Source organism: Pelophylax lessonae, assembly GCF_965119305.1.
Source record: "Pelophylax lessonae genome assembly, chromosome: 1".
In the NCBI taxonomy this organism is placed as follows: Eukaryota; Metazoa; Chordata; class Amphibia; order Anura; family Ranidae; genus Pelophylax; species Pelophylax lessonae.
The window spans coordinates 228,154,583-228,179,247 of record NC_138768.1 but is presented as its reverse complement, the minus strand read 5'-3'; the positions used below and the strand labels follow the sequence as shown (position 1 = coordinate 228,179,247).

Sequence of the window (24,665 nt, the reverse complement as noted above, 5' to 3'; positions counted from 1 at the left end):
CGGGCGGAACTTCCTGTGGCACCTGAGCGGACTGCGGAGGCACTTCCTGCCTCTGTATAGTCTGCATACACCTGTGACTAAGCCGAGAGCCTCGCCGGGGTGTCCCCGCGCTAGCTCTCGAGCGATGTCCGGTGGGAGTGGCCGGGGCGGTGACGTCCGTTTGACGAACCACCCGGGATCCATGCTACTTAAGGGCGCCATTTACAAGCCCTGGTATGGTGGAGGTTCCCCATCCGGTGAGGACTGTGCGGAAGCTGGGAACAGCGTGGCAAGGGGTAAGCTTTATATGGCCAGTATTAATACTGTAACATTACACTTTTGTGATATCCGGGAATTCACCTTAATCTTACTGTGCTTAACAGCCGACATACAAGCAGAGGAGACACGCTCCCTACATTTAAGCTCTGGTCCTTCCTAAGTTTGGTGAGCATTGCTAAGGTGTCTGTGTATGTTTGGAACTTTTGTACTGCATAGCGATCTATCATCTTGGGTGGCACTCTATATATATTTACTACTATGTTTATTACTTATGTTTATTCTAAGTACGCTTTGCATGTACTCATCTTGGACCTCATGTAGCAACTGCTTATCTATATATAACCCTGGTCACCCCCCTACTATTATAGAGGAGGGTGGGCCGGATACGAAATTGATTACACACACATATTCACATATGTGTGTGAAAGCAAATCAGTATACATGATATATATTTTACTATAGGGGTAGCCCATATACGAATGGGTAAACTCTATATGTTGGTGTGTAATCGTTTATAAACGCATGGCACCTGTCTTCTCTTACGGTCCAGAATGACTATGTGTCTTTTCTGTTGCCCCCCCCCTTTTAGGGCAGATGTTCTATGGGCTCTATGGGTACTTACACACTCTTATAACAAGCATGAGGCATACAGATTTTACCACTTTAGAACACTTGAGCTTATGGTTTGGCATTCCTATGGGCTTTCCCTTAAAGTGATATCATAGAATTAAAACGCTTACTACTCTGAGAAACATTGTTTTTCTGCTCTCATCCACCCAGATATGAGACATGGAGTGACTACCCTCACTACTATGTCACTATACATTGCCTTTTTGAGTTTCCCAAAACGCACAGTCCTCCTCGTTAAAGAATTCTCTATGGAAATTGAGATATGTGCCTGATTACTATATGTACAGGTATGTATACATCTTTCTGTCCATTTACCAGGTATATAAATAGGATATATATGCTTATACTATAATTACAGCATGGATCCCCACATATACTCACTATTGGCAACCTCCGTTCTTTCCCCTAAACTCCTCTAGTGTCTGAATGCAACTTAAGACCCAATGTTATATTGTGTTGATATTGCAAAAATAGAAGGACTTATCTGAGATGTGTAAGACGATTATATGTAATTAAAAGGAAAGATAAATGATATGCAATTGTAATTATAACATACTGAAAATAAGGTAACACATATATGTAATCTATCTAAATACTGTTATTTCTCACACAGACAAAAGAAATGATATGCTCCAGATGAAGCTTTTTTGTCTAAGAAAGCGAAACATGTCGAGCAAAGGTCATATATTACATGGTGAATGTTAACTTATATTTTCAGTCGACCCTGCTGACCGGCACCATACTGCTTGGGTGTCCGTCAGCGGTTCTTCTGATAACAAGCAATACGTTTCCAAGGATTATATGACTACTAATGATCTTGTACTTTGAACTGTATGTAAACCGACTTTTATAAGTTCTATGCACTGAGATATTGTACAACATAGACCATTGTTGTGTGGTCTCACTGTGTCCTTAATACACAATTATTTGCCTGTATTTTTCTATGATTTTAAAATATTTAGTTCTGTGTTGAATAAAAGAAATCTTTTTAACAAAACTCCTGTGCCCGAAATCTCTGTTTCCCAATCCTTCCAAATGTAATTGATCAATTGAGGATAGGGGCACACCCTAAATTGGATACGTCATGGCCAAGATGGCTGCTATCTGTGGACACATGACTTGTAAAATAATACCTGTGCACATGCTGGGGACCTCTGCGGTGCTGATCTGCTCCTATTGGTAGGGGAGACGGAGAGTGCCAACAACAACCCCCTCCTGCAAGAGGCTATCCCACCTGTCTCAGGCACATGAATTACGACAGGCTTCTTCAACCCCAGATCTCGATAACCTTGTACATGATGGCAGCAGATGACATTTTTTTGCTCCTCACAGGTGTGACTCTCTGACTCTTTCCTCTTCAGGCTCTCTGCTCCAGACCATTGTCCCTCTCTAATATAACACAGGATCAGTGGGTCGGACCCAAGGAAAACACGCCAAAACCAAACAACCGTGAAAGACATTAACCCTCACCTAACTGGCTTGGTTTCAACCCGCTTACAAGTTTAGGCACTTTTTTTTAACTCAACTGCTTTTTTTTAAAAACTAGGTTTAGTGTCATGTTAAAGATTTTGAAGCTGTAGCTAAAATTCAGCTTTAACAGTTATTGAAAAAAACTGAATCCCAGCTGAGGAAATACCAACCCACACATTTGATATAAAAAGCATGTATTGCTTGAACAGAAGCATACTATAACTATATATATTAATAATTTATTTTAAAAATGGGTTTAATAATGAAAATGATCACAGATTATTAACAAATTAAAGTGTTTCCCCTGATAAATCAGTATTATCACAAAGTGTAGCTATTCTTATAATACTGTCACGGAATCAAGGCTATTAAATAATAATAGAATACAATGTCCTTACCTCTGGGCAATTGCCTTCTTTTTGATTTTCTGTTTTTATTATGTTTGTTAGAACAAAGAATGAAGATCCACCCTGTGAAGAAAGAAGATTTTCAAAGGGTTAAAGAAGGAAAAACACTCCGCTGCTGTCAGACACGGTTTAGATGGAGGAATCTACGGGATTCTCTCATTCAGTCCAGCAAAGTATTTACAGACCTTTAGAAATTACATTTAGGTCTTAGGTCATAATTCATTTTAGGAACTAGGAATAGAGAAGGGAAGAATATCTGCTGTCTGAGATTTCCCCCTTTTTTCTTGTCATTTTATGATGGTCACTACAACTAGAGATATTTCTGATAGGGAAAAATGCTGTAATAAAAGTAACGGGAAAGGGTTAGAATCTGATTTTTGTTGTGGTTTTCCTGTTAGGGAGGCTCCTGTTCTAGTGACAGTGTTCTCATTACAGAGATCCAGACAGCAATGATAACCTACTATAAATACACTATATTACCAAAAGTATTGGGACGCCTGCCTTTACACACACATGGACTTTAATGCCATCCCAGTCCTTGCCCATAGGGTTCAATATTGAGTTGGCCCACCCTTTGCAGCTATAACAGTTTCAACACTTCTGGGAAGGCTGATCACAAGGTTTAGGAGTGTATCTATGGGAATGTTTGGCCATTCTTCCAGAAGAATATTTGTGAGGTCAGGCACTGATGTTGGACTTGAAAGCTTGGCTCGCAGTCTCCGCTCTAATTAATCCCAAAAGTGTTCAATCGGATTGAGGTCAGGCCAGTCAAGTTCCTCCTCCCCAAACTCACTCATCAATGGCTTTATGGCCCTTGCTTTGTGTACTGGTCCAATCATTTGGTGGAGGGGGGATTATGGTGTGGGTTGTTTTTCAGGGGTTGGGCTTGGCCCCTTCCAGTGAACTTTTCATTTTTTTTTTTTTCATTTTATTATTTGTCTTTCAGTGTTGCGCCTCATGATCACACATACTTTGATACCACTGCTGTTTTAACAACACATTTTTTCTGATATTATATAACATATTTATCAACCAAGTTACAGTGACTTATGTCCCAGGTAATACGGACATTTCATCTTATTGTTCTTTAATAGTTACTCACTACGTTCACATTTTCCCCATGCACTAATTTCACCTAATCCTATGTTGGATGGTCCTATGGGCCTCGACCGCCCCAGATTGGATCACCTTGTCTGATAGTCACTTCCCTCAATACATTTTTTGTACATGTGGTACATACTTTCATTATGGGGAATGTGTTTGCAGGTATGCCTCCTACTGCCTCAAGTATGATCCTCCACAAGCCAGTCCTCTCCTGAATCTGCCCTGAGAGCTCTGAGGGCAATCCAAGGAACAATCTGGATCACAAAATCTCTGGTTACAAGATGTTTTTCCATCCAAATATACCTGCTATGTCCACATTGACAATTTGATACGATTTACATGTTGTAGTTTTAATGATATAATGTGTCTTGTAGATATTACAATCCCCTGAAGAAGACCACGACTATATTGGGTTGAAACGCGTCGGGGTACCAGTCTTTGGTAGTGATAATGTAACCATGATTGTACCTGTTCTACCTTCCTTTTTTGCTATTATATTGGCTGGTATTAGGCATTGTAACCAGAGATTATATTTTTAATCCCATGTGGAATACTTTTTAATGAATTGTCCAATAAAATAATAATTTTTATAAAAACCTGTCTTTATAGGTATTCGCTGTAAAAAAAAAAAAAAAAAACCCTGGGGAAACCATTCCTTTTTCCATCTGCATACAAAGACATTTTGGACAATTTCATGCTCCCAACTTTGTCAGATGGCCCCTTCCTGTTCCAACATGACTGCGCACCAGTGCACAAAGCAAGGTCCATAAAGACATGGATGAGCGAGTTTGGGGTGGAGGAACCTGACTGGAATGAGTCCTGACCTCTACCTGATGGATCACCTTTGGGATTAATTAGAGCATAGACTGAGAGCCAGGCCTTCTCTCCAACATCAGTGCCTGACCTCAAAAATGCGATTCTGGAAGAATGGTCAAACATTCCATTAGACACACTCCTAAACCTTGTGGACAGCCTTCCCAGAAGAGTTGAAGCTGTTATAGCTAGATAGGGTGAACCAATATAATATTGAACCCTACAGACTAAAACTGGGTTGCCATGATAGTTCATGTGCGAGTAAAGGCAGGTGTCCCAATACTTTTGGTAATATAGTGTATATGAAGCAGTGAGCTCTCGTTCACATTGGAGCAACTTTTCATGCGATTTGAGAGGTCTAATCCCATGACAAGTCGCATCCAATTGCCAGCAATCACATTGTTCAAATCAGTGCGACGCTGACTCTGCGGTGCCGCATTGATCCATAAAAGTAGTACATGCACAAATTCGGGTGCAACTTGAATAGACATCTGTGCATGAAGCCGCACAGATGTCTTAAAACCTAAAGTACCTAAAGTCGCACTGAGATGCGGACTTGAAATTGTGCAATTTCAGATAAAGTTGCACGATTTCAAAGTCACAGTCAGTGTGAACAGGGGCTAAAGGCGCCACTCCACTAGTCATAGAGACCAGAATGTTTTTTTAATAATTAAAGCGTCTTTTACCCTTTTTCCCTTATTACCCATATTCCAGAAATGTACCTGCTGTACCATGTACTTGTATGAGAAAGTATCCTGTTCCCTTTGCATTGCTTCCCTTATGTATAATCCCTGGTGTTCCTGCCAGTCCCTCTGCTTTGTTATTTAAAACTCACCCCACTAAGCATGAGAACACACCATAGTCAGTTATCTGGCTATGCTGGGAACTCTGTAAGCTCTCCTCCAGTGGTCAGACACGTCTAGACACACCCCCCCCCAGCCATTCACTGGGAAGCTCAGTATTCTGCTGCTTCTCCTCCCCCAGCTCTTATGCAGCTGAGAACAAAGAGAATGTGATCACTTATAAACAATGGAAAAAAGGTATTTATAATGAATTTTAAATCTATACAAAATGTTTTGTCTTGCATTTCTGCAATTTTCACAATGTGAGGGTTTACAACCACTTTAATTAATAGAATAATAGAGCCAAAGTGTTTTGGTGGTTTAGCACTCCCCCTTCATCAGGGCTTGTATATTATGTGACCTTAAACTGGCTGGACTGGCTAGAGTTTGCTAATACTTGTATATATAAGGTTCTAAACTCTCCCCACTTGCACCCTCTGTACACTCCTGGGGGGTGGGGGGGATTGTAAAGTGGTCTGTGTGATATGCATTCCTGAACTCTGCAACATGTGCGTAACACATTCCTGAGCGCTGCACTCTGTGCACTAAGCACTACTGAACCCTGTGCATAAGGCCCTCCTGAATTCTGAACCCTGCATTTAACACACTCCTGAACCCTGCACCTTGTGCGTAGGGTACTTCAGAATCCTGCACTCTGTGGATAGGCGCATAACACACTCCTGAACCCTGCACCCTGTGAGTAATGCACTCCTGAACCCTGCACCCTGTAAGTAATGCACTCCTGAACTCTGCACCCTCTGAGTAATGCACTCCTGAACCCTGCACCCTGTGCGTAACACTCTCCTGAACCCTGCACCCTGTGTGAAAGGTGCTACAGAACCCAGACCCCGTGTATAATGCACTCATGAACCTTTCACCCTGTGTATAATGCACTCCTGAACCCTGTACCCTGTGTGTAAAGCACTCTTGAACCCAGAGCTCTGTGTGTAAAGCACTCCTGAACCCAGAGCCCTGTGCATAATGCACCCCTAAGGGCAGTACCTGCACCTATTCTCTGCCAAAAAGCTCTGTGTTTAGGGAATATAGTAATATATTACGTGTGACAATTATTTTTAATATAATGCCTTAATTTTTAGAGGGGTTGGTTCTTTTACTTTTTAAGCATGGAATGATAAAATCTAGCACTGGAATTTAAGGTGGCCATAAATTGGTAGAATTTTGAATGCAAATTCTTAGGGAAAGAATTTAAGAAAGTTGATTCGTTTTTGTAATCATTAGTGGGTAAAATCAATGTTCATTTTTTACCACAGTGACAAGCCGATTCAAAGGAGCAGGATGGAACATTTTTCTTGGATAAACAAATTTCCAACAGCCTATGTGGTTTTCATTTGGTCCATTCATTACAAAATCAAATGTTAAAAGTTAACGATTTTTTTCAAAAGACATTTGAATGCTCTGACAATGTTCTGATACTTTTTGTATGAATTTTCCAAAGACTTTTCCTAAGAATTTCTGTTCAAAATTCTATTAATCTATGGCCAGCTTAACAAACTTTATTCAGTACATCAACATTTACGCTTAGCCAATATTAGCAATTATTTTAGCCAACAGTCGTTCTGTGGTTTAATCTTGATTTTTTATTATTATTTAATTATTGGAATAATAGAGCCAACATGTTTTGGAGGTTCAGGATTCCCCCTTAATCAGGGCTTGTATATTTTGTGACCTTAAAATGGCTGGTCTCAGTGAGATTTTGCTAATACTTGTATATATGTGAAATTAGATACTACCACTGCACACTGCACTCCTGAATCCTGCACTCTGTGTGCTAAGCACTCCTGAATCCTGCACTCTGTGTGCTAAGCACTCCTGAACCCTTCACCCTGTGTGCTAAGCACTCCAGAACCCTGCATCCTGTGTGTAAGGCAGTTCAGAACCCTGAGTATAACGCACTCCTGAACCCTTCACCCTGTGTGTAAGGCACTCCTAAGTGGAGTAACTGCAGCTTTTCTCTGCCAAAAAAGCCCTGTGTTTAGAGAATACAGTAATATATTATGTGTGGCAATTATTTTTAGTTTACTACCCTAATTTTTTTGAGGGGAGTTGGTTTTGTTACTTTTTTAGCATGGAATGATAACATCTAGCAGTGAAATCTAAGTTGGCCATAAATGGGAAGAGTTTCAAATGAAAATACTTAGAAAAAAAGAATGTTCTTAGAAATTTCCCTCATTTTTGCAATCATTAGTGGGTGAAATCAATGTTTTGTTTTCAAACAAAGGGACAAGAAAATTTAAAGGAGCAGGATTGAACATTTTTCTCAAATGAATACATTTCTAACAGTGTATGTTGTTTTAGTTTGGTAAAGTCAATTAATTCCAAAATCAAATGTTAAAAGCTAACTACATTTTTAGAACAACATTCAAATGTTTTGAGAATGTTCTGAGAATTTTTGTATGAATTTTCCTAAGACTTTTCCTAGGAATTTGCGTGCAAAATTCTATCCATCTATAGCTAACTTAACAAATTTTAATCGATACATCAACATTCACAATTAGCCAATATTAGCTATACATTTTAGGCAACAGTCGTTCAGTGGTTTGCTCTTGTGACTTATGCCTACAGATAGGTCCTAATCAGATATCAATAGTACATGCTGTCTACATGGAAAACAACTGTTACATGAAACTGTAACTTACTGGGGAAGGAATTGTATATTCTGCTGTGTCCCATACTCTTGAATCAGCATCCGAAACACCTTTCACCTTCGTATGTACAGAACTGATGACAGAGTCTTTTTTCTGATAGCGCTTTTCAGTAAGCAGTATAACACTGAAACAAAATAGCAATAATATAAGAAATTTTCAATGTCCATGGAAAACAATAATTATAATAACGGAAAAAGGAACATTCTCTTTGATGATAAAGAGAAAATGCTTTGCTGCTAGTACTTACCTTTGACTCACTTCGCTTCCACCCTGTGATATAAACAAAAGCAGAGTTCTTTTTTATAAACAATTGTAACAGGAAGTCAGCTAAATCTGGGAATGTAGTCACAGGAAGGAGATACATTTCCACCTGATTTAGAAAGTCCATTAATTAATTTAGGGTGTTGGCTACAGAGCTAGCCAGCAGGAAGTTGAAAGGCCTTCACCTGTTCAGAATGAGGGAGTTAAGGCTCTATAATTTGTTCAGAGAAATTCCTATTGTTTGCTGCCTCCTGTCGCCGTGTGGGCTGGGAGAGGAAGGCAGACAAACGGCTGCATCCTGAAGCCATGTGGGCTGGGAGCAGGAGGACAGTCAGCGTGTGCCTCCCGACAGGATGTGTGGGCCTGGGAGAAGACCCCCCGGAGTGATGTGTGCCCGGGACGGTAACCAAGGGTGAATACGTCTCAAAGGTGAGAAGACGAACTGTTGATGTGAAAGAAACAAAAGGACTGTGTTGCCCTGTGAAGCTATTATAAAAGGACTATTGAGTGTCCGCTGTAGGACAAGGAAGTCTGCCCGACGGTAGGTTGGAGACAGACACTTAGGCAGGTTCCAGTTGTGAGAAGGTAGCCGCCCACAGAGGCAAGGATTTATTTTCTGTTTTATTTTATTTTGATGTTTTGCTGCATGCACTTGTTTGAAGAAATTGGAAGAATAAACCATAAACCTGTTGTTTGCAAGCACTTTTGGGCTATTTCTCTGTGAAAACGCACCCCCCAAGGAGTCATCTACGCCTACCACCGAGCTAATCCCTTACATATGGTGGAGGTATGCAGTGGGCATAAGCAGAGATCCCTGCAAGGAAGTGCAAATGTTTGATGAACTTTATCTGGTGCATGAGATTGCACAATCTATGTGTGCAGGAGAGAAGATCCTGACAGAAAAAAAAAAAAAAAAAAAAGTGTTTTAAAGAGACAGCGGTCTCAAAATTATTTGATGAACTTTGTTGTGTCTGGTGCAAGTGACTGCACAAACTGTGTGTGCAGGAAAAGAGATCTTGCAAGAGAGAGAGAAAAACTACGTGTGTTAAAGAGACAGTGGTCTGAAAAATTTTTGCTGGACTGTGAAAAATTTGTTTGTGGAGTTATTGAAGATGGGGCGTTCAAAACGCCTGAAGAATGCAAAGATAGATGAAATGAGAGACCGGATTCTATGGATGGAGGGGATGTTGCCGTCTGAACCAGCCCCATCCATGCCTAAAGAGAGTCTACTAAAGAGGAAGGTTGTTGTCCCTAGCAACACTGATGAAACCGCTATGGAGACGCAGTGTGCTCAGATGAAAAGTAAACTCAAAATGGAGGAGATGTTGAAACATCTGATTATATCAAATGCAGCTCAACAGCAAGCAAATGCAGCTCAACAGCAGGCAAATGCGGATTTTCAGCAGAGCTTTGCAGCTCAACAAAAGGCTCATCAAGAGAGCATGGCAGGCTGGAAACAGAGACGCCAGCAGCCAATGGAGGCCATCGGTTTGGAGGAAACCGAGTATGTGTGCAGGGCTGAGTTGGATGCCTTGCAACGGAAAATGGAAGAAAAGGAACAAGCCTTGGAATTGCTTAAAATGGAGCATAGAAACTTGCAGGAAATGAATGAACTACTCAAGTCTCATGTGTTACAGTGGGAAGAATCCACTGCTCTTCTTTTGGTCGAGTTGCAAAAACACAGAGAGACTATAATGGAGAAAGATACCATCCTCATGGAAAAGGAAAGTGAAATTCAGACTTTGCAGAAGCAAAGTATGGCTGATATGTTGGAGTTGCGTAATCAGCTGGAAAAAAGTCTTCAGTCTTTGGGAGCTACAAAAATAGACCTGCAGGAGTCGCAGGAACAGAATGTCGCTCTGAAAACGACATTGTCTCTCAGCGACAACGAGAAAAGTGAAAGAGAGGCTAAATTACTGAGTACTGTGTATGAGCTCACTACTTTGAGCAATGTGGTAAATGAATGGCGTGCGGACTGTGAAAGTTGGAAAGGGGAAGCCCAACGTGTCCAGCAGCAGTTAAAGGAGAAAGAAGCCTGTGTGGCAGAATTACATTCTTATTCCCAGATGCTAGCCAATGAGGTGAAGGCTCTTATGCAGGGAAAAGGAGATTGTGAACATAAGAGGGAAAAAGTAGAGGCACAGCTTCTGGAATCGCAAGTCAAGGTGTCAGAAGGTGACCGATTGTGTGCTAAGCTGTCAGAGAAGGCAAACCGACTGCAGGTTGAGTTGGACAATGTTACAAATCAGCTTTCTCAAGCAGACAGCAAATCTAGAGAAATTGCGGAAGATTTTTCTATCTTGGAATCGCAGCTGCAAGACACGCAGGAACTCTTACAGGAAGAGAGGTGTCAAAGGCTGAGTTTTAGCACAAAGCTCAAACAAATGGAAGATGAGAAAAATGGCTTCCTGGAACAATTAAAAGAGGAGGCGGAAGCAAAGAAAAACCTATCAGAGCAAGTCGCAACATTGCAAGCTCAGATAGCGGTTATGAAAAAACGCATGGAAGAAAGCGTTGGTTCATTACAGTGTGTTGAAGATGTGAAAAAGAAGTTTGATCAGATGCTTGGTGAAGAGAAGAATGTGTCTGCAAAATATGCAGAAGAACGCGCACGTGCAGAAACGGAGGTGCGTGATAACGAGAGCAAAGCCCTGTTCTTGGCTCGCTCTTTGGAGGAAGCTCTAGAGTGTAAGGCTGAACTAGAAAGTGTTAAACAGCTGCGTACAGAAATGGAAGAATTGATCAGCTCCAAGGATGATGTTGTGAAAAGCGTTCAGGAGCTAGAAAAGTCTAAGCGAGCCTTAGAACAGCAACTAGAAGAGATGAAGATTCCGTTGCAGGAACTGGAAGAGGAATTCCAGGCAACAGAGGATCTGTCCCAAAGAGGGGATAGTGTGCCTGATGCAGTTTTTAAAAGGATCAGTGTTTTGGGGTCTGTCCTGAGTGAGCCTCAGAAATGTGACGACATGTGGCTTGAATCACCCCTTTGGAATAAACCGTTCCTTCAAAAACTTCAAGCATTGGAAAATGTATCATTAGAGCTTCAGCAAACAAAGGAGCTGAGTAAGAAATGTGGTGATTTCTCAGTTCAGGCTGAAAACCTAGTGGAGAAAACTAAGGCTGTTGGTGAAAACGTGAAGCAAATGAATAAGTGCCTTTCAGGGAGTGTTTCCAAAATGGAACTGGTGAAAGACGGGTGGCAGAAGTTTGATCGTGATCTTGAGATACATTCCATGTGGAATTCAGATAGAGAAAAGGAACTAGGTGACCTTGAGCGGTCAAATAGTTCAGCAGAAAGTGCATTGAAGAAACCTGTAAAAGAATGTGTTGCAGTTCCATGCTTCTTCACTGATGCAGAGAGGAGGTCTATAATGGATACCACCCAGATCGCTGGGTTCAACTGTGTTGTTGCCTTTAACCCCTATGTTGGTGGAAGGAAAGTTGATGATGTTCTGGTTGGCTACTTCTGTGAAGAGTTTGGCAAGAAATATAAACTGAATATAAAATCAAATAGTAGGCCTTTACTGCGACTCGCTCAGGAGGGCGAAAAGTTTAAGAAGTTGATGAGTGCAAATGCTTCAGATCTGCCTATGAATATGAAATGTTTGAATGATATTGATATCTCTGGGAAAAGGAACAGGGGTCACTTTGAAGAAATGTGTGACAGCCTGTTGTCTCAATTGGAAAATCCTCTGCACAGCATCTTAGAGCAAGCAAAGCTCAAGAAGGAAGATCATTCCCTTTTACAACAAAAAGTCAATGATTGTGTACAGCTGTATGGAGAGGCAACTCAAGTCACAGAGGGATGTCAAGAGTCCCTACTTGGAACAAAGCTTAGTGAAGCAAAGGTTCTCAAAGTTTTGTGGAAAACATTTATGGATTGCAGAGAGAGGCGTCTTAAGAATGTTGAAGACCTTAAGACTAGCCCAATTGAGTTGCCTATGGATCACGGTCCTCCGTGGTGGATTGGACAGACGGTTATGAGGGACAAGCTGTCTGACATTTATGAGAAAGCTGTCAATGAAGATGACAGAAACGAGAAGGAGCGAAATGATGCCAAAAATGCAGTTGAAGAATGTGTATATGAGATGAGAGACAAACTGTGTGGCATTTATGAGAAATCCGTCAATGAAGATGACAAAACAGTTTCATCCGGAAGCTTGAGGATAATAGGAGGCTTATCAGTGAGTCAGCAGTGCTTGACACATGCGTGCCTGGAAATCTGTGTCCCAACCCTAGGGTTGAAACAAGAGGGGGGGGTATGTAACAGGAAGTCAGCTAAATCTGGGAATGTAGTCACAGGAAGGAGATACATTTCCACCTGATTTAGAAAGTCCATTAATTAATTTAGGGTGTTGGCTACAGAGCTAGCCAGCAGGAAGTTGAAAGGCCTTCACCTGTTCAGAATGAGGGAGTTAAGGCTCTATAATTTGTTCAGAGAAATTCCTATTGTTTGCTGCCTCCTGTCGCCGTGTGGGCTGGGAGAGGGAGGCAGACAAACGGCTGCATCCTGAAGCCATGTGGGCTGGGAGCAGGAGGACAGTCAGCGTGTGCCTCCCGACAGGATGTGTGGGCCTGGGAGAAGACCCCCCGGAGTGATGTGTGCCCGGGACGGTAACCAAGGGTGAATACGTCTCAAAGGTGAGAAGACGAACTGTTGATGTGAAAGAAACAAAAGGACTGTGTTGCCCTGTGAAGCTATTATAAAAGGACTATTGAGTGTCCGCTGTAGGACAAGGAAGTCTGCCCGACGGTAGGTTGGAGACAGACACTTAGGCAGGTTCCAGTTGTGAGAAGGTAGCCGCCCACAGAGGCAAGGATTTATTTTCTGTTTTATTTTATTTTGATGTTTTGCTGCATGCACTTGTTTGAAGAAATTGGAAGAATAAACCATAAACCTGTTGTTTGCAAGCACTTTTGGGCTATTTCTCTGTGAAAACGCACCCCCCAAGGAGTCATCTACGCCTACCACCGAGCTAATCCCTTACACAATGTATAGTTGTGCTTAACCGCTTGTCACCCATGTAAAACATTTGTGCGGTGGCAAAGAGGGTGGGCTTTAAAAGATAAGCATGGCCAAATATTTTTTGTCCATACTTCTCTTCTGGGTCACAGGAGTACACTTATTTCTGCTCTCCCGTGACCCAGATTCAGTTGACAACGGGCTAAAGCCCACTGTCGGCTGACATCACAGAGCCAGTCCAGGCTCTGCAGGGATCCCGGCAATAATGTCAGGATCCACCCAGATGCCTGACCAGCATTTGGTTCAGCCTCTCAGCACATCACTGGGAGCCTGAACCACATGTTCCTGCCCCCTGCACAGCCTGGTGCTCCAGTAAGCACTGGAGGGTCAGAGCAGAGATGGTGAATGACCGATGCTGCAGCCATATATGTGAGTATATGTGTTTATTATTTTCCTATCCCACACTTCTCCTTTAATGCCCACACTCTGTACATATGTGTTCACGGACACCTGAGGTTTCTGTGCTGAGAGCATAGGGTAGAGCCAGATTGGGCATCCGATACCCACTTCTAGTAGTTGTAGGCCTGGTTGCATGACAGATTAGATTCTACTAGGGACTAAGCACAAAGTAGATAGGCTGACTCTGAAATCCAGTGAAACACCACAGTCTGCGGGTGAGAATATGCTTTCCAGCCTGGTTGAATGTACAACCATTGGAAGATCTCCCCATCACCACTGATCTTGTCTTCGGGTCTCTGACATGAAAAAGGATGCTGCATCGTGATCATCCTCAGGGGCCCCTACAACTGGAATTTGCTGCAACATACATCTGGAGTTATCTTTACTAATAACTATATATACCCGGGTATATGTGCACAATTCCACCAGGACTCCTGTTGTATGTACTGGTATTAATCTTTTCCTATATAAAGCTTGTATTATTTCCATACTGGTGTGCATCTATGCAATCATGCTTAATGCTGGTTGCAGTAGTTCTTGTGCTCCCAAGTACTTTGATTAGCTTACTGGTTAAAGTAGAACTATTTACTTCCTGTCTCATAACCAAAACAGGAAGTGAGAGGAAATCTCTACAAATTAAAGGAATCCATTGGGGACTTTGTTTATGTATGTAATTTATGCTATGATGAAAGCGTGTTGAGAGGCCGTAAAATGTATTTTATCTGTTTTACATAAGCCTAATAAAGATAGACACACCCAACCCCTTTCACCGCTCACAGGCCCGCCTATATTCTCCTCAAATCCCTGCAATCAGCCAGCTTTATCCTTTGAAGATGTCCGTTGCACCAGACGAAACATGCATAGGGTAAGGCCAGTGACCTACTGTTGATCCTTGGTATGGTGTGTTTTACCTGTGTTACTCTGTAACTTTTGTGAGTATATCTACCGTAGTTTTAATTAATCATGTAGTTTGAGCATATTACTCTATGGTCCTTTGTTCTTTTTCCTACCTATTATTACTTTGAGGTGTTGGCTTTGGATAACCAGTGAAGGACCATGGAGGCAGTGGTTTGCTGAGTGGTGGCTCCACATTTGGATAATTTCTGCGCTGTTGATCTCTTATCATTTGGAGATCATTACTGTTTGGTAAGGGAACTGGCACTGTCATGGTCTGCAGTCAGGCTCGGAGGCCAGTAGCTATAGAGGTTGAGCAGCACCCACTGACAAGTGGGAGAGATATACACGCAGGTCACCCTGGCTGATGACATGGGTTCATCTGAGGTGCTGGGACTAAGTACCAACCGGTATTTTCCAGAGCTCCTGATGTGGAGATGGGCCTTGCTGCATGTTAGTACCAGGTTGCGGTCTTCAGGATCGCCCCACCAGGTGAGCAAGCCAGGTCCAGTAACAGATATAGCAGGTAGGGATCAAGTAGAAGTGCAGTTGAGGAACAAGCCAAAGGTTGGTAACGAATAGTTGCAAGTTGGGATTAAGCAGAAGCGGGACAGATATACACGCAGGTCACCCTTGCTGATGACACAGGTTCACTTGAGGTGCAGGGACTAAGTACCAACCGGTATTCACCAGAGTTCCTGATGGTGGAGTTTGGTTTTGTTGCATGTTAGTACCAGGTCGCGGTCCTCAGGATCGCCCCACCAGGTGAGCAAGTCGGGTCCAGTAGTAGATACAGCAGGTAGGGATTGAGTAGAAGAGTAGTTGACGAACAAGCCAAAGATCAGTAACGAATGGTAGTGAGGATACGGATGGCAGAGACAAAAGCGAGATATTGGCTGTAGAGAGCACAATAATCTGGCAAACAGAAAGTGCAGAGACATGGCTTAAATCAGGAAGTTCATTGGAGGAGCAGGGTTCAAGGTTCAAGACAAACAAGACTCAATGCAGGATCATTCAAGAATTTGTCCAGGGAACAATCCAGTATTCCAGATGGCTCAGAAAGCAGAGTCACTGCCAGACACAGCAGAGGTCCCAGGTTCAAGTCCAGGCCCATCTCAAAAAGTTGGGAGTTCTCTTCTCTCTGACGCTCCAGTTTGTGGCCCTATTAGCCCTGCATCGTCCTTTATGCGACTGCTGACTGACCTTACAGAAGAGGTTTGTGGGGTCCTGTTGCACAGATGGAGGGAGCCTGCCAGAGCAAGGAATAAGCTGCTGAAAACTGAATACCTTAGATTGGGAGCCTGGATTGTGGAGAGAGGAGACCATCTACTATCCCTGTGGGGGTTAACAAGCTGTTTCAGAACAAGCTGCAAGTGCGAGGTCATACTCAGTGAGGTGAGAACCCACCCAATAGGGGGATCACAAGAGTGGAGGTGACACGTCCAACAAGCCGTTACACTGTTTTTATTAACGGATTGTTTTAATCGCACTGGTGATTGGGATCACTTATCATCTTTTATCATTCTGTCACAAACATATAGTATCGGCTTTTCATTGTTTATTGTTGGTCACATTTATCAGTTTATTAATTTATTTTATCATGACCTAGTTATGCACATTTTTTACATTTTATTGAATGAGATATTTAAATATTTATTTATCACTGTTTGTCTCAAATTAGGAATGCACTATTTTCTGCGCAGCACTTTAAACGTATATTTTTCATGACAGGCACTCTTGTCTGTGAGGTGGTTTGGGATTCTTACATGTGGACTTTCATCAGTTTCAAGATTTCACATTTGGATTGTTATATATTTTACTTCTTTGTTATGCATCAGTGAACTGTATGTTGTGGGACTGCTAATTCACTATTTATTTGATGCATCCATTATTCACTATGGTTTAATAGGAGTTTAATTTTTTTTTTTTATCACTCACAAATTTTTGTACGGATCATTATAGAGAAAATGATTTTGCACACCTTTCAGATTAAATATTTTTGTAATTTCTTTGTGTCCGGAATATAGGTTGTTGCATTCAGGGCCGCTGATAAGGCAGTACAACCGGTCCTTTTGTACCGGGCCTGGCCCTATCAGCTTAACAGGGGGTCCTAGACAGCTTTATAGTTCATTTTTGCCAACAAAAAGAACATTTTTACTAGCCCTTGTTACTAAAGTAAACCCCCGCTCCTACTTGCTTAGGGGGGTGTATAATTACATTTACCTGGACCCCATCAGGTCAACAGAGGGGCGCAGAATGTGGGAGCAATGCAAATATGTACATAATCAGCCCTGTACCACATACTCAATAGTTCTGGCTGGCTGCTCTCTTCCTTCCCTGGCAGCAGAATGACCTGACTGCACTGTATCTGCTCCACGTCGGCTCCGCTCAGGTACCAGGACTAATGAGAGGTGGCTGGCAGGGAGTGGGAGTGGAAAAACAGAAAAACTAATCCCGCCGGCGGCAGGTAGCGTGGTACTGGCAGCACACAGTGAGTGGGGGCTGGAATTCTAATATCTTAAGTACTGCAGAATCCTCACTGTGCTTTATGCCATTAACATTAGGATAATCATTCACACAGCATACCAGGTGTTAATTTATGGCTGTACTGTGTGGTACAGACTGTAACACTGTACAGCCATAACAAAGCCAGTACCCAAAGGCCAGTGCCTGGCGCTACCTATAGGCGAGGTAGGCGCCGACTTAGATCGCACTTAAGTCGGGGGCAGCACTGGCACGGGTGGACTGGGGCTGCATGTATTTTGGCCGGTGCTCCTTGGGCCAGCGCCACTCTCCCGGCCTCTCCATGCCAGCCCGAGTGTGCTTTGCTGCGGCGGCCTATTGCCTCCCCCTCCGATGAAGTGCACTCCTCCTCCGCATCCTATTGGCCCTTCCCCTGTCCTGGGAACCATATGCTGTGGAGAAAGAAGGAAGGGGAGGGGTGGTACATGGTGCCGATGCTATGATGGAGTGTGGGTACAGTGGCTTTGCCTGGACAAGCAGGGAATACCGAGGAGTGGCTGGGTGGCTGGAGGAGCCTAACAATGGAGCCTGGAGGCCATGGTGAGTTAAGGAGGATCCACCTAAGAACATTGTACTGGGGAAGGGAGGGGGGATGTTGTGTGAGGTCAGTGTAGTGGTTAGGTAGGTCAGTGTAGTGGTTAGGTAGGTCAGAGTAGTAGTCGGTGTGGTGGTTAGGTAGGACAGTGTAGTGGTCAGTGTAGTGGTTAGGTAGGTTAGTGTAGTGGTTGGGTAGGTCAGTGTAGTGGTCTGTGTAGTGGTTAGGTAGGTCAGTTTAGTGGTATATGGGTAGGCTGGCACCTGGTCACAGGCGCTGTGCAGGGGGAGGGAAGTGTGATACAGAACATTGGCTGTCTTCTCTTTTACACCAGGGATAACCATGAAATAATTTCAGGTCTTAGGGAACCCCTGCAGAAACCAATTTATTGAAGGACAGGGGGCAAAATGTCCCTCGTTTTGGTATTCAGTAGTGTAGCACTGTCCCCGTAGGGCTTGCTGTATGATGACTTCTTGGGCCTCCTCTGATTACCCGCAGACAGTCACTTAGGGACAGTTTACACATCCATCCAGTGGCTCGTTACTCATTAAACAGTCCAAAGGTTTTGGTTTTTGGTATTTATTGTGGAACTTGGATGGGAGAAGGGAATAGTAGGATACTCCAACTTGAACGATTTACAGTTGATAAGGACAACTCTCACTTGGCCTCACCAAGTTACTTGTGGAAGCAGAAACACTGCTTTAACCATACTGCCACTTGTATGGAGGAATTAAGTCTTCTTGCTCTCTCTAGCAGCAGACTTGATGCAACTACAGTTTCTCACAAAAGTGAGCACACACCTCACATTTTTGTAAATATTGTATTATATCTTTTCATGTGACAAAACTGAAGAAATGAAACGTTGCTACAACAATGTAAAGTAGTGAGTGTACAGCTTATATAACAGTGTAAATTTGTTGTTCCCTCAAAATAACTCAACATACAGCCATTAATGTCTAAACGACGGGCAACACAAATGAGTACACCCCTAAATACAAATGTCCAAATTGGGCCCAAAATGTCAATATTTTGTGCGGCCACCATTATTTTCCAGCACTGCCTTAACCCTCTTGGGCATGGAGTTCCCCAGAGCTTCACAGGTTGCCACTTCTTCCACTCCTCCATGACGACATCATGGAGCTGGTGGATGTTAGAGACCTTGCGCTCCGCCACTTTCCATTTGAAGATGCCCCACAGATGCTCAATAGGGTTTAGGTCTAGAGACATGCTTGGCCAGTCCATCACCTTTACCCTGAGCTTCTTTAGCAAGGCAGTGGTCGTCTTGGAGGTGTGTTTGGGGTCGTTATCATGTTGGAATACTGCCCTATGCCCCGTTGCTGAAGGGAGGGGATCATGCTCTGCTTTAGTAAGACACAGTACATGTTGGCATTCCTGGTCCCTCAATGAACTGTAGCTCCTCAGTGCGGGTAGCACTCATGCAGCCCCAGATCATGACACTTCCAACACCATGCTTGACTCTAGTCAAGACACACTTGTCTTTGTACTCTTGAGCACTGACAGGATGACCCCCTCCACCCCTTCAATCTCTGCAGCAAAGCTGGCAGCACTCATTCGTCTATTTCTCAAAGACAGCCTCTGGATATGACGCTGAGCACGTGCACTCAACTCCTTTGGTTGACCATGACGAGGCCTATGCTGAGTGGAACCTGTCCTGTTAAACCGCTGTATGGTCTTTACCACCGTGCTGCAGCTAAGTTTCAGGGTCTTAGCCAAGGCCATCTTTATATAGAGCAACAATTCTTTTTTCAGATCCTCAGAGAGTTCTTTGCCATGAGGTGCCATGTTGAACTTCCAGTGACCAGTATGGGAGAGTGAGAGCGATAACACCAAATTTAACACATCTGCTCCCATTCACACCTGAGACCTTGTAACAATAATGAGTCACATTACACCGGGGAGGGAAAATGGCTAACTGGGCCCAATTTGGACATTTTGACTTAGGAGTGTACTCATTTTTGTTGCCAGTGGTTTAGACATTAATGGCTGTGTGCTGAGTTATTTCGAGGGGACATCAAATTTACACTGTTATACAAGCTGTATACTCACTACTTTACATTGTAGCAAAGTGTAATTTCTTAAGTGTTGTCACATGAAAAGATATAATAAAATATTTACAAAAATGTGAGGGGTGTACTCACTTTTGTGAGAAACTTTACATATCTTCAGGACACTCTAGCATCCCCTTGACTGACACCATTCACTGACTCTTCTAGCTGAAGGGATGGCCCTCTCAGGACAAGCCCCATGACACAGATCTGTACACACTGTTGGCAGAATCAGATCTATTCTAGTGTCTCCCATCTAGTCAGTTTTGCAGGACCTCCGGGTTTAGCTCCTCTCTGACTCTAAGGCCCTCAGGTCGACTACCTGAGGCCACACCACCCCCTCCCTCCGTGACCCTGCTCTCCAGTGGAAAGACCCCGAGCACAAATGCCTTTGGCATTTATACAGTATCCCAGCATGCACCAATGCACGTTCCTCTGTCATTCACCAGGGCTGTACTAAATGCCTGTGCATTAATTTGACAGGTTTCCTCCCACAGTCCAATATGCCTCCCTATTGGACCAGTGTGAAACACTTCAGACAAACTGAGCTGCACCTGAGCACCATGAGCGAACCTCACTAGCAGATCCTGCTCTCTGGTAGGCAGAGAACAATATAGATTTACCTGTGTTCTAGACATTTCATAGATTGGAAACTCCTATCCTCATATTGATTAGTGGTTCCAAATTAATAATAACTACTGCAGTAGGGAACAGACACAAAAAGATACACTTCGCATCTTTCCAAAATAACTGTTTTATTTGACGCAATTAAAGGCTTTTATACACATGATTACGTAGGTATCACATTATTATTATAATTGTACTTTTATGGTAACAAGGGGCGTAACATAGGCAGGCTAATTCTAATCAGGACTCGAAAGAATGCAAACATGCGATGAAAACATTATTAGTACTGTGTGCACAATAAGTCTAGTGTGCAGTACATACAAAATACAAAAATATACAGGATGTACAAATTTCCTTTACAATCTCCCCTCTTTTGATAAATATTTTGATCACTAACCATACCTGCTATGACCTTTAACCTGGAACCTCCACAAGCTTAGGTGGAGGTAATCCCGGCCAAAGAGGAAAACTCAATTGTGGAGAATATAATAGCTGAGAGCAGCTTTTTCATTACAAAATGAATATTCATTGTTAAAAAACAATTGATTAAAAATATTTACAGAGTAATTGGCCGCGCACTCCTGTGGCCAGAATGGCCTTCTAGCTTAATTGTGAACTTGCTGACTTATAAGCATAGGTAAACACAGACAATTCTACATAAAATGGAAGACGTATAGAAGACAATATGACTTCAACAAGACTGAACAACTTTTCAAATCACATTAAATATATATATATATATATATATATATATATATATATATATATATATATATATATATATATATATTCCTTACAATTAAAGCATTTGAATAAATAATACCCCAAACTGTGATTCCAAGAGAAAAGCAAACCAAACATAGAGATACTTTCATTTAGTCATTTTTTGCAGTGTCTGGTGTGGATCCAGGTGACTTTTCCTTCAAGTTTTGTAAACTATACATAAAATAGATGCTGTATTGAGTCTCCACACATTGCCCTATATACAGTATAAATGTCTCTTTACAATCCACAAGTCACCTGGCTTTAGGTTATGCGTTCTTGTGGTGTTTGACGTTCTGCAGATCAAAGAATTAATCTTCCTCTTTATTGGTGAGCGTCACATCCCATTCAGCCGCCTCTGGTTCATCCAGATTATCCTGCGAGCTAAAATCATCTGCATTAAGATCCAGGAATATAACAGGGATATGAGTCTCCGTTCCAGAAACTGGCGTTCAGTTTGCTGGTGCTCCAGGAATCCCACTTCCCGCTGAAGGGACGAGGACGGAATTCCTCTCTTCAGAGAGTAAGTCTCATCTCCAAGAGCTGCCTTCTCGATCTGCATCATCTTCTGTCTTATCTGGCTTGCTGATAAGTTTCTGCAGCTGCTGGTCCAAATACTGGCTGGCTCGCCATGTTGATTAGTGGTTCCAAATTAACAATAACTACTGCAGTAGGGAACAGACACAAAAAGATACACTCCTGCATCTTTCCCAAATAACTGTTTTATTTGACGCAATTGAAGGCTTTTATACACATGATTACGTAGGTATCACATTATTATTACAATTGTATTTTTATGGTAACAAGGGGCGTAACATAGGCAGGCTAATTCTTATCAGGACTCGAAAGAAGGCAAACATATAATGAAAACATTATTATTGTCATCTGCACAATGAGTGCAGTGTGCAATACATACAAAATACAGTCATATACAGGATGTACAAATTTCCTTTACACCTGGCAATCTCTCTGGTAAGCAGAAAAGATATAAAACTATACTCTCTCTCTAGCACATACCTAGGAGGGTGCTACAGTAGGAAAATGTCCTCCTTACAATGGTTCTTAGAATGCCAATTGGCATTGACTCTGAAACTATGCAGGCATCATCAAATCTGGAGGAATCCTAGGATTCTACAGAACCATGGATGAGAATGGCTGACCTTGAGGAAACCCATAACTGCTAAAAGTAATTTTTTCTTTGTCAGTTCTTTTTTTCCTAGTTGCAAAGACGCAACGGTGGACACAAATTACACATGTGTAGGTCAGCTTTAAAGACTATGTTTAGGAACACAAGGGACTTTACATTTAATCTGCTACTGCTGGTCCACTGTCCCACTCCCATACCCTGCAACTATAATCTTCTGGTGCTGCAGGGGTTAATACTAGTGCTGGACTTGTGACAGGCACTCACCCAGAGTGCCGACTAGGCCTGCTCTTTTCGTCCTCCTCCTCTGTTCTTAGAAGCTGCACCATAGCTTTCATCAATGCTCTTTAAAGAGGAAGTAAACCCTCCTCGGGAAGTTGTACCTATAGGTAAGCCTATGATAAGGCTTACCTATAGGTACTGTAAATATCTCCTAAACATGTACCGTTTAGGAGATATTTACCTTCGATGCATCCAGTGATGTCACCGGCGCATGCGCTATGAAGGAACGGCCGCTCGTGCCGTTCCTTCAGAGCCCCGTGCCGTGACTGTCGGCTCCCGTGCGCGTGTGCGGGAGTGACGTCACCGCGGCTCCGGCCAATCAGATGGCCGGATGCCGCGATCCCGGAAGACGGGCGACTAGACATGTCGCCCGTCATAGAGGTGAGCGGACGGCACGGCGGGGGCTCGTTCTAAGGTAAGTATTTCATAATGAGCTAGTATGCGATGCATACTAGCTCATTATGTATTTCTCTTTCAGGTTGTAGAAAAAAAAAAAAATTTTTTACAGAGTTTACAACCTCTTTAAATGGAGGAGGCAGACCTTTCATTCATCCATATACATGTTCATATATCACTTTTCATTGATGGAAGATATAGTACAGCTTCTATGACAAGTGCCTATGAAAGGTCCCTTGGCTTGTATTAACCCCTGCAGCATTGCGCTGAGGCGTGTGGGAGGGGGCAGAAGACCATTTGAGCTATTACAGCCAGCACAAAGGACGCTTTGGATTAAATGCAATGTCCTTTGTGCTGATTTTTTTTGAAAAGATTTTTGTCCTAAACTTGCTCTTTAAGAAAATGAATATAAACATTTTATTATTTTTACTCAGCTCATAAACAATAGAACTATCTGAGATAGCCGCAGATAGCTATCATTTCTAACATCTTGTGCATGCAAGAGGGAGATATACTAGTTGTTTTCTATGACAAATACAGGATGCAGCTCCTTCATCAAAGGGTGGAACCTTATTAACAACAGGATCATTACGAAGATTTGAGCTACTGGGGAGAAACAATAGTCAATTTTATGGTTATCCTGTGGTTAAAAGTAGATTTATAGCAGTTTCTATTCTAATGCAGCAGGTTATACTTTTATAGCACTTCCAGATCTACTGCACATTTGCATGCAAAATTTATTTTGAATCCACTAATTTTTTTTCCAAAAAGCTACAATGCTTTTTTTGTTGAAATAAACATGTCAGGATAGATGTAAAGAAACTGACATTGCTGTTTTTATTATTTTTTTTTTTTAAGCAGGCCCTGTAATCCTGATTTTTACCTAATATGTACCTGGCTTTTGTATATAAGCATGCAGCCAGTGAAGTCTAAAAAGTCTAAACTCCTGTTCTGTATACTTGTTCCAAAATTCCTCCTCTAACATGCTGAATGATATAAAAAACTAGAAAAACGTACAATTTCTGGGGAAATTGTGCAAAGTGTTCTTGCCGCCACCGGTAGTCTCCAGCTGGAGTGGGCGGAGTAACTATGTGGGAGTGGCAGCAGTTTGTGTGGTGTGTGCGTTTGTTGTGTGTGTGTGTGTGTGTGTACGTGATTAAAAAAAAAAAGTTAAGCAAATAATTAAAGTTACACCCAAACACATAAAATTCCCCCTCCAAAACTTTTTGAGGCGTCCCCACCCACACATTTACACACATACAAATGTAAACACAGGGGCACCTACATGTGAAAATGTTGATTCCAATACACATGTTACATATCACTGTGTATGCCAGAGTGATAGCAATAATTCTAGAACAAGACCTTCTCCATAACACTAAACTGATGACCTATAGGGGGCAGGGCAGCCTATTGATTGGACACTGGGCAAATATTTTCTTGGGCCCTCCAAAAGCTACTTATTACCTATTTGCAGGCAGTGCGGGCACAAGGGGCAGCTGCATTGGGCCCCACAAAAATGACTGGGCCCAGGGGAGCTGCCCCTTTTGTCCTGCTGTAAAT

The 24,665-nt window shown here is 42.5% G+C and overlaps 2 protein-coding genes across 2 annotated transcripts in view; one reads left to right on the top strand and one right to left on the bottom strand.

The window, feature by feature from the left end:
* IFT81 (intraflagellar transport 81) overlaps window positions 1-24,665 on the top strand; it is a 328,264-nt gene that overhangs the window by 41,039 nt on the left and 262,560 nt on the right. The gene's annotated exons all lie outside the window — the stretch shown is intronic.
* P2RX7 (purinergic receptor P2X 7) overlaps window positions 1-24,665 on the bottom strand; it is a 113,908-nt gene that overhangs the window by 87,760 nt on the left and 1,483 nt on the right. The window contains exons 2-3 of the mRNA XM_082255621.1: window positions 8,182-8,314; window positions 2,757-2,828 (exon numbers count right to left, since the gene is read on the bottom strand). Coding sequence (XP_082111747.1) covers window positions 2,757-2,828; window positions 8,182-8,314 — 205 coding nt within the window. The remainder of the gene's footprint in view (window positions 1-2,756; window positions 2,829-8,181; window positions 8,315-24,665) is intronic.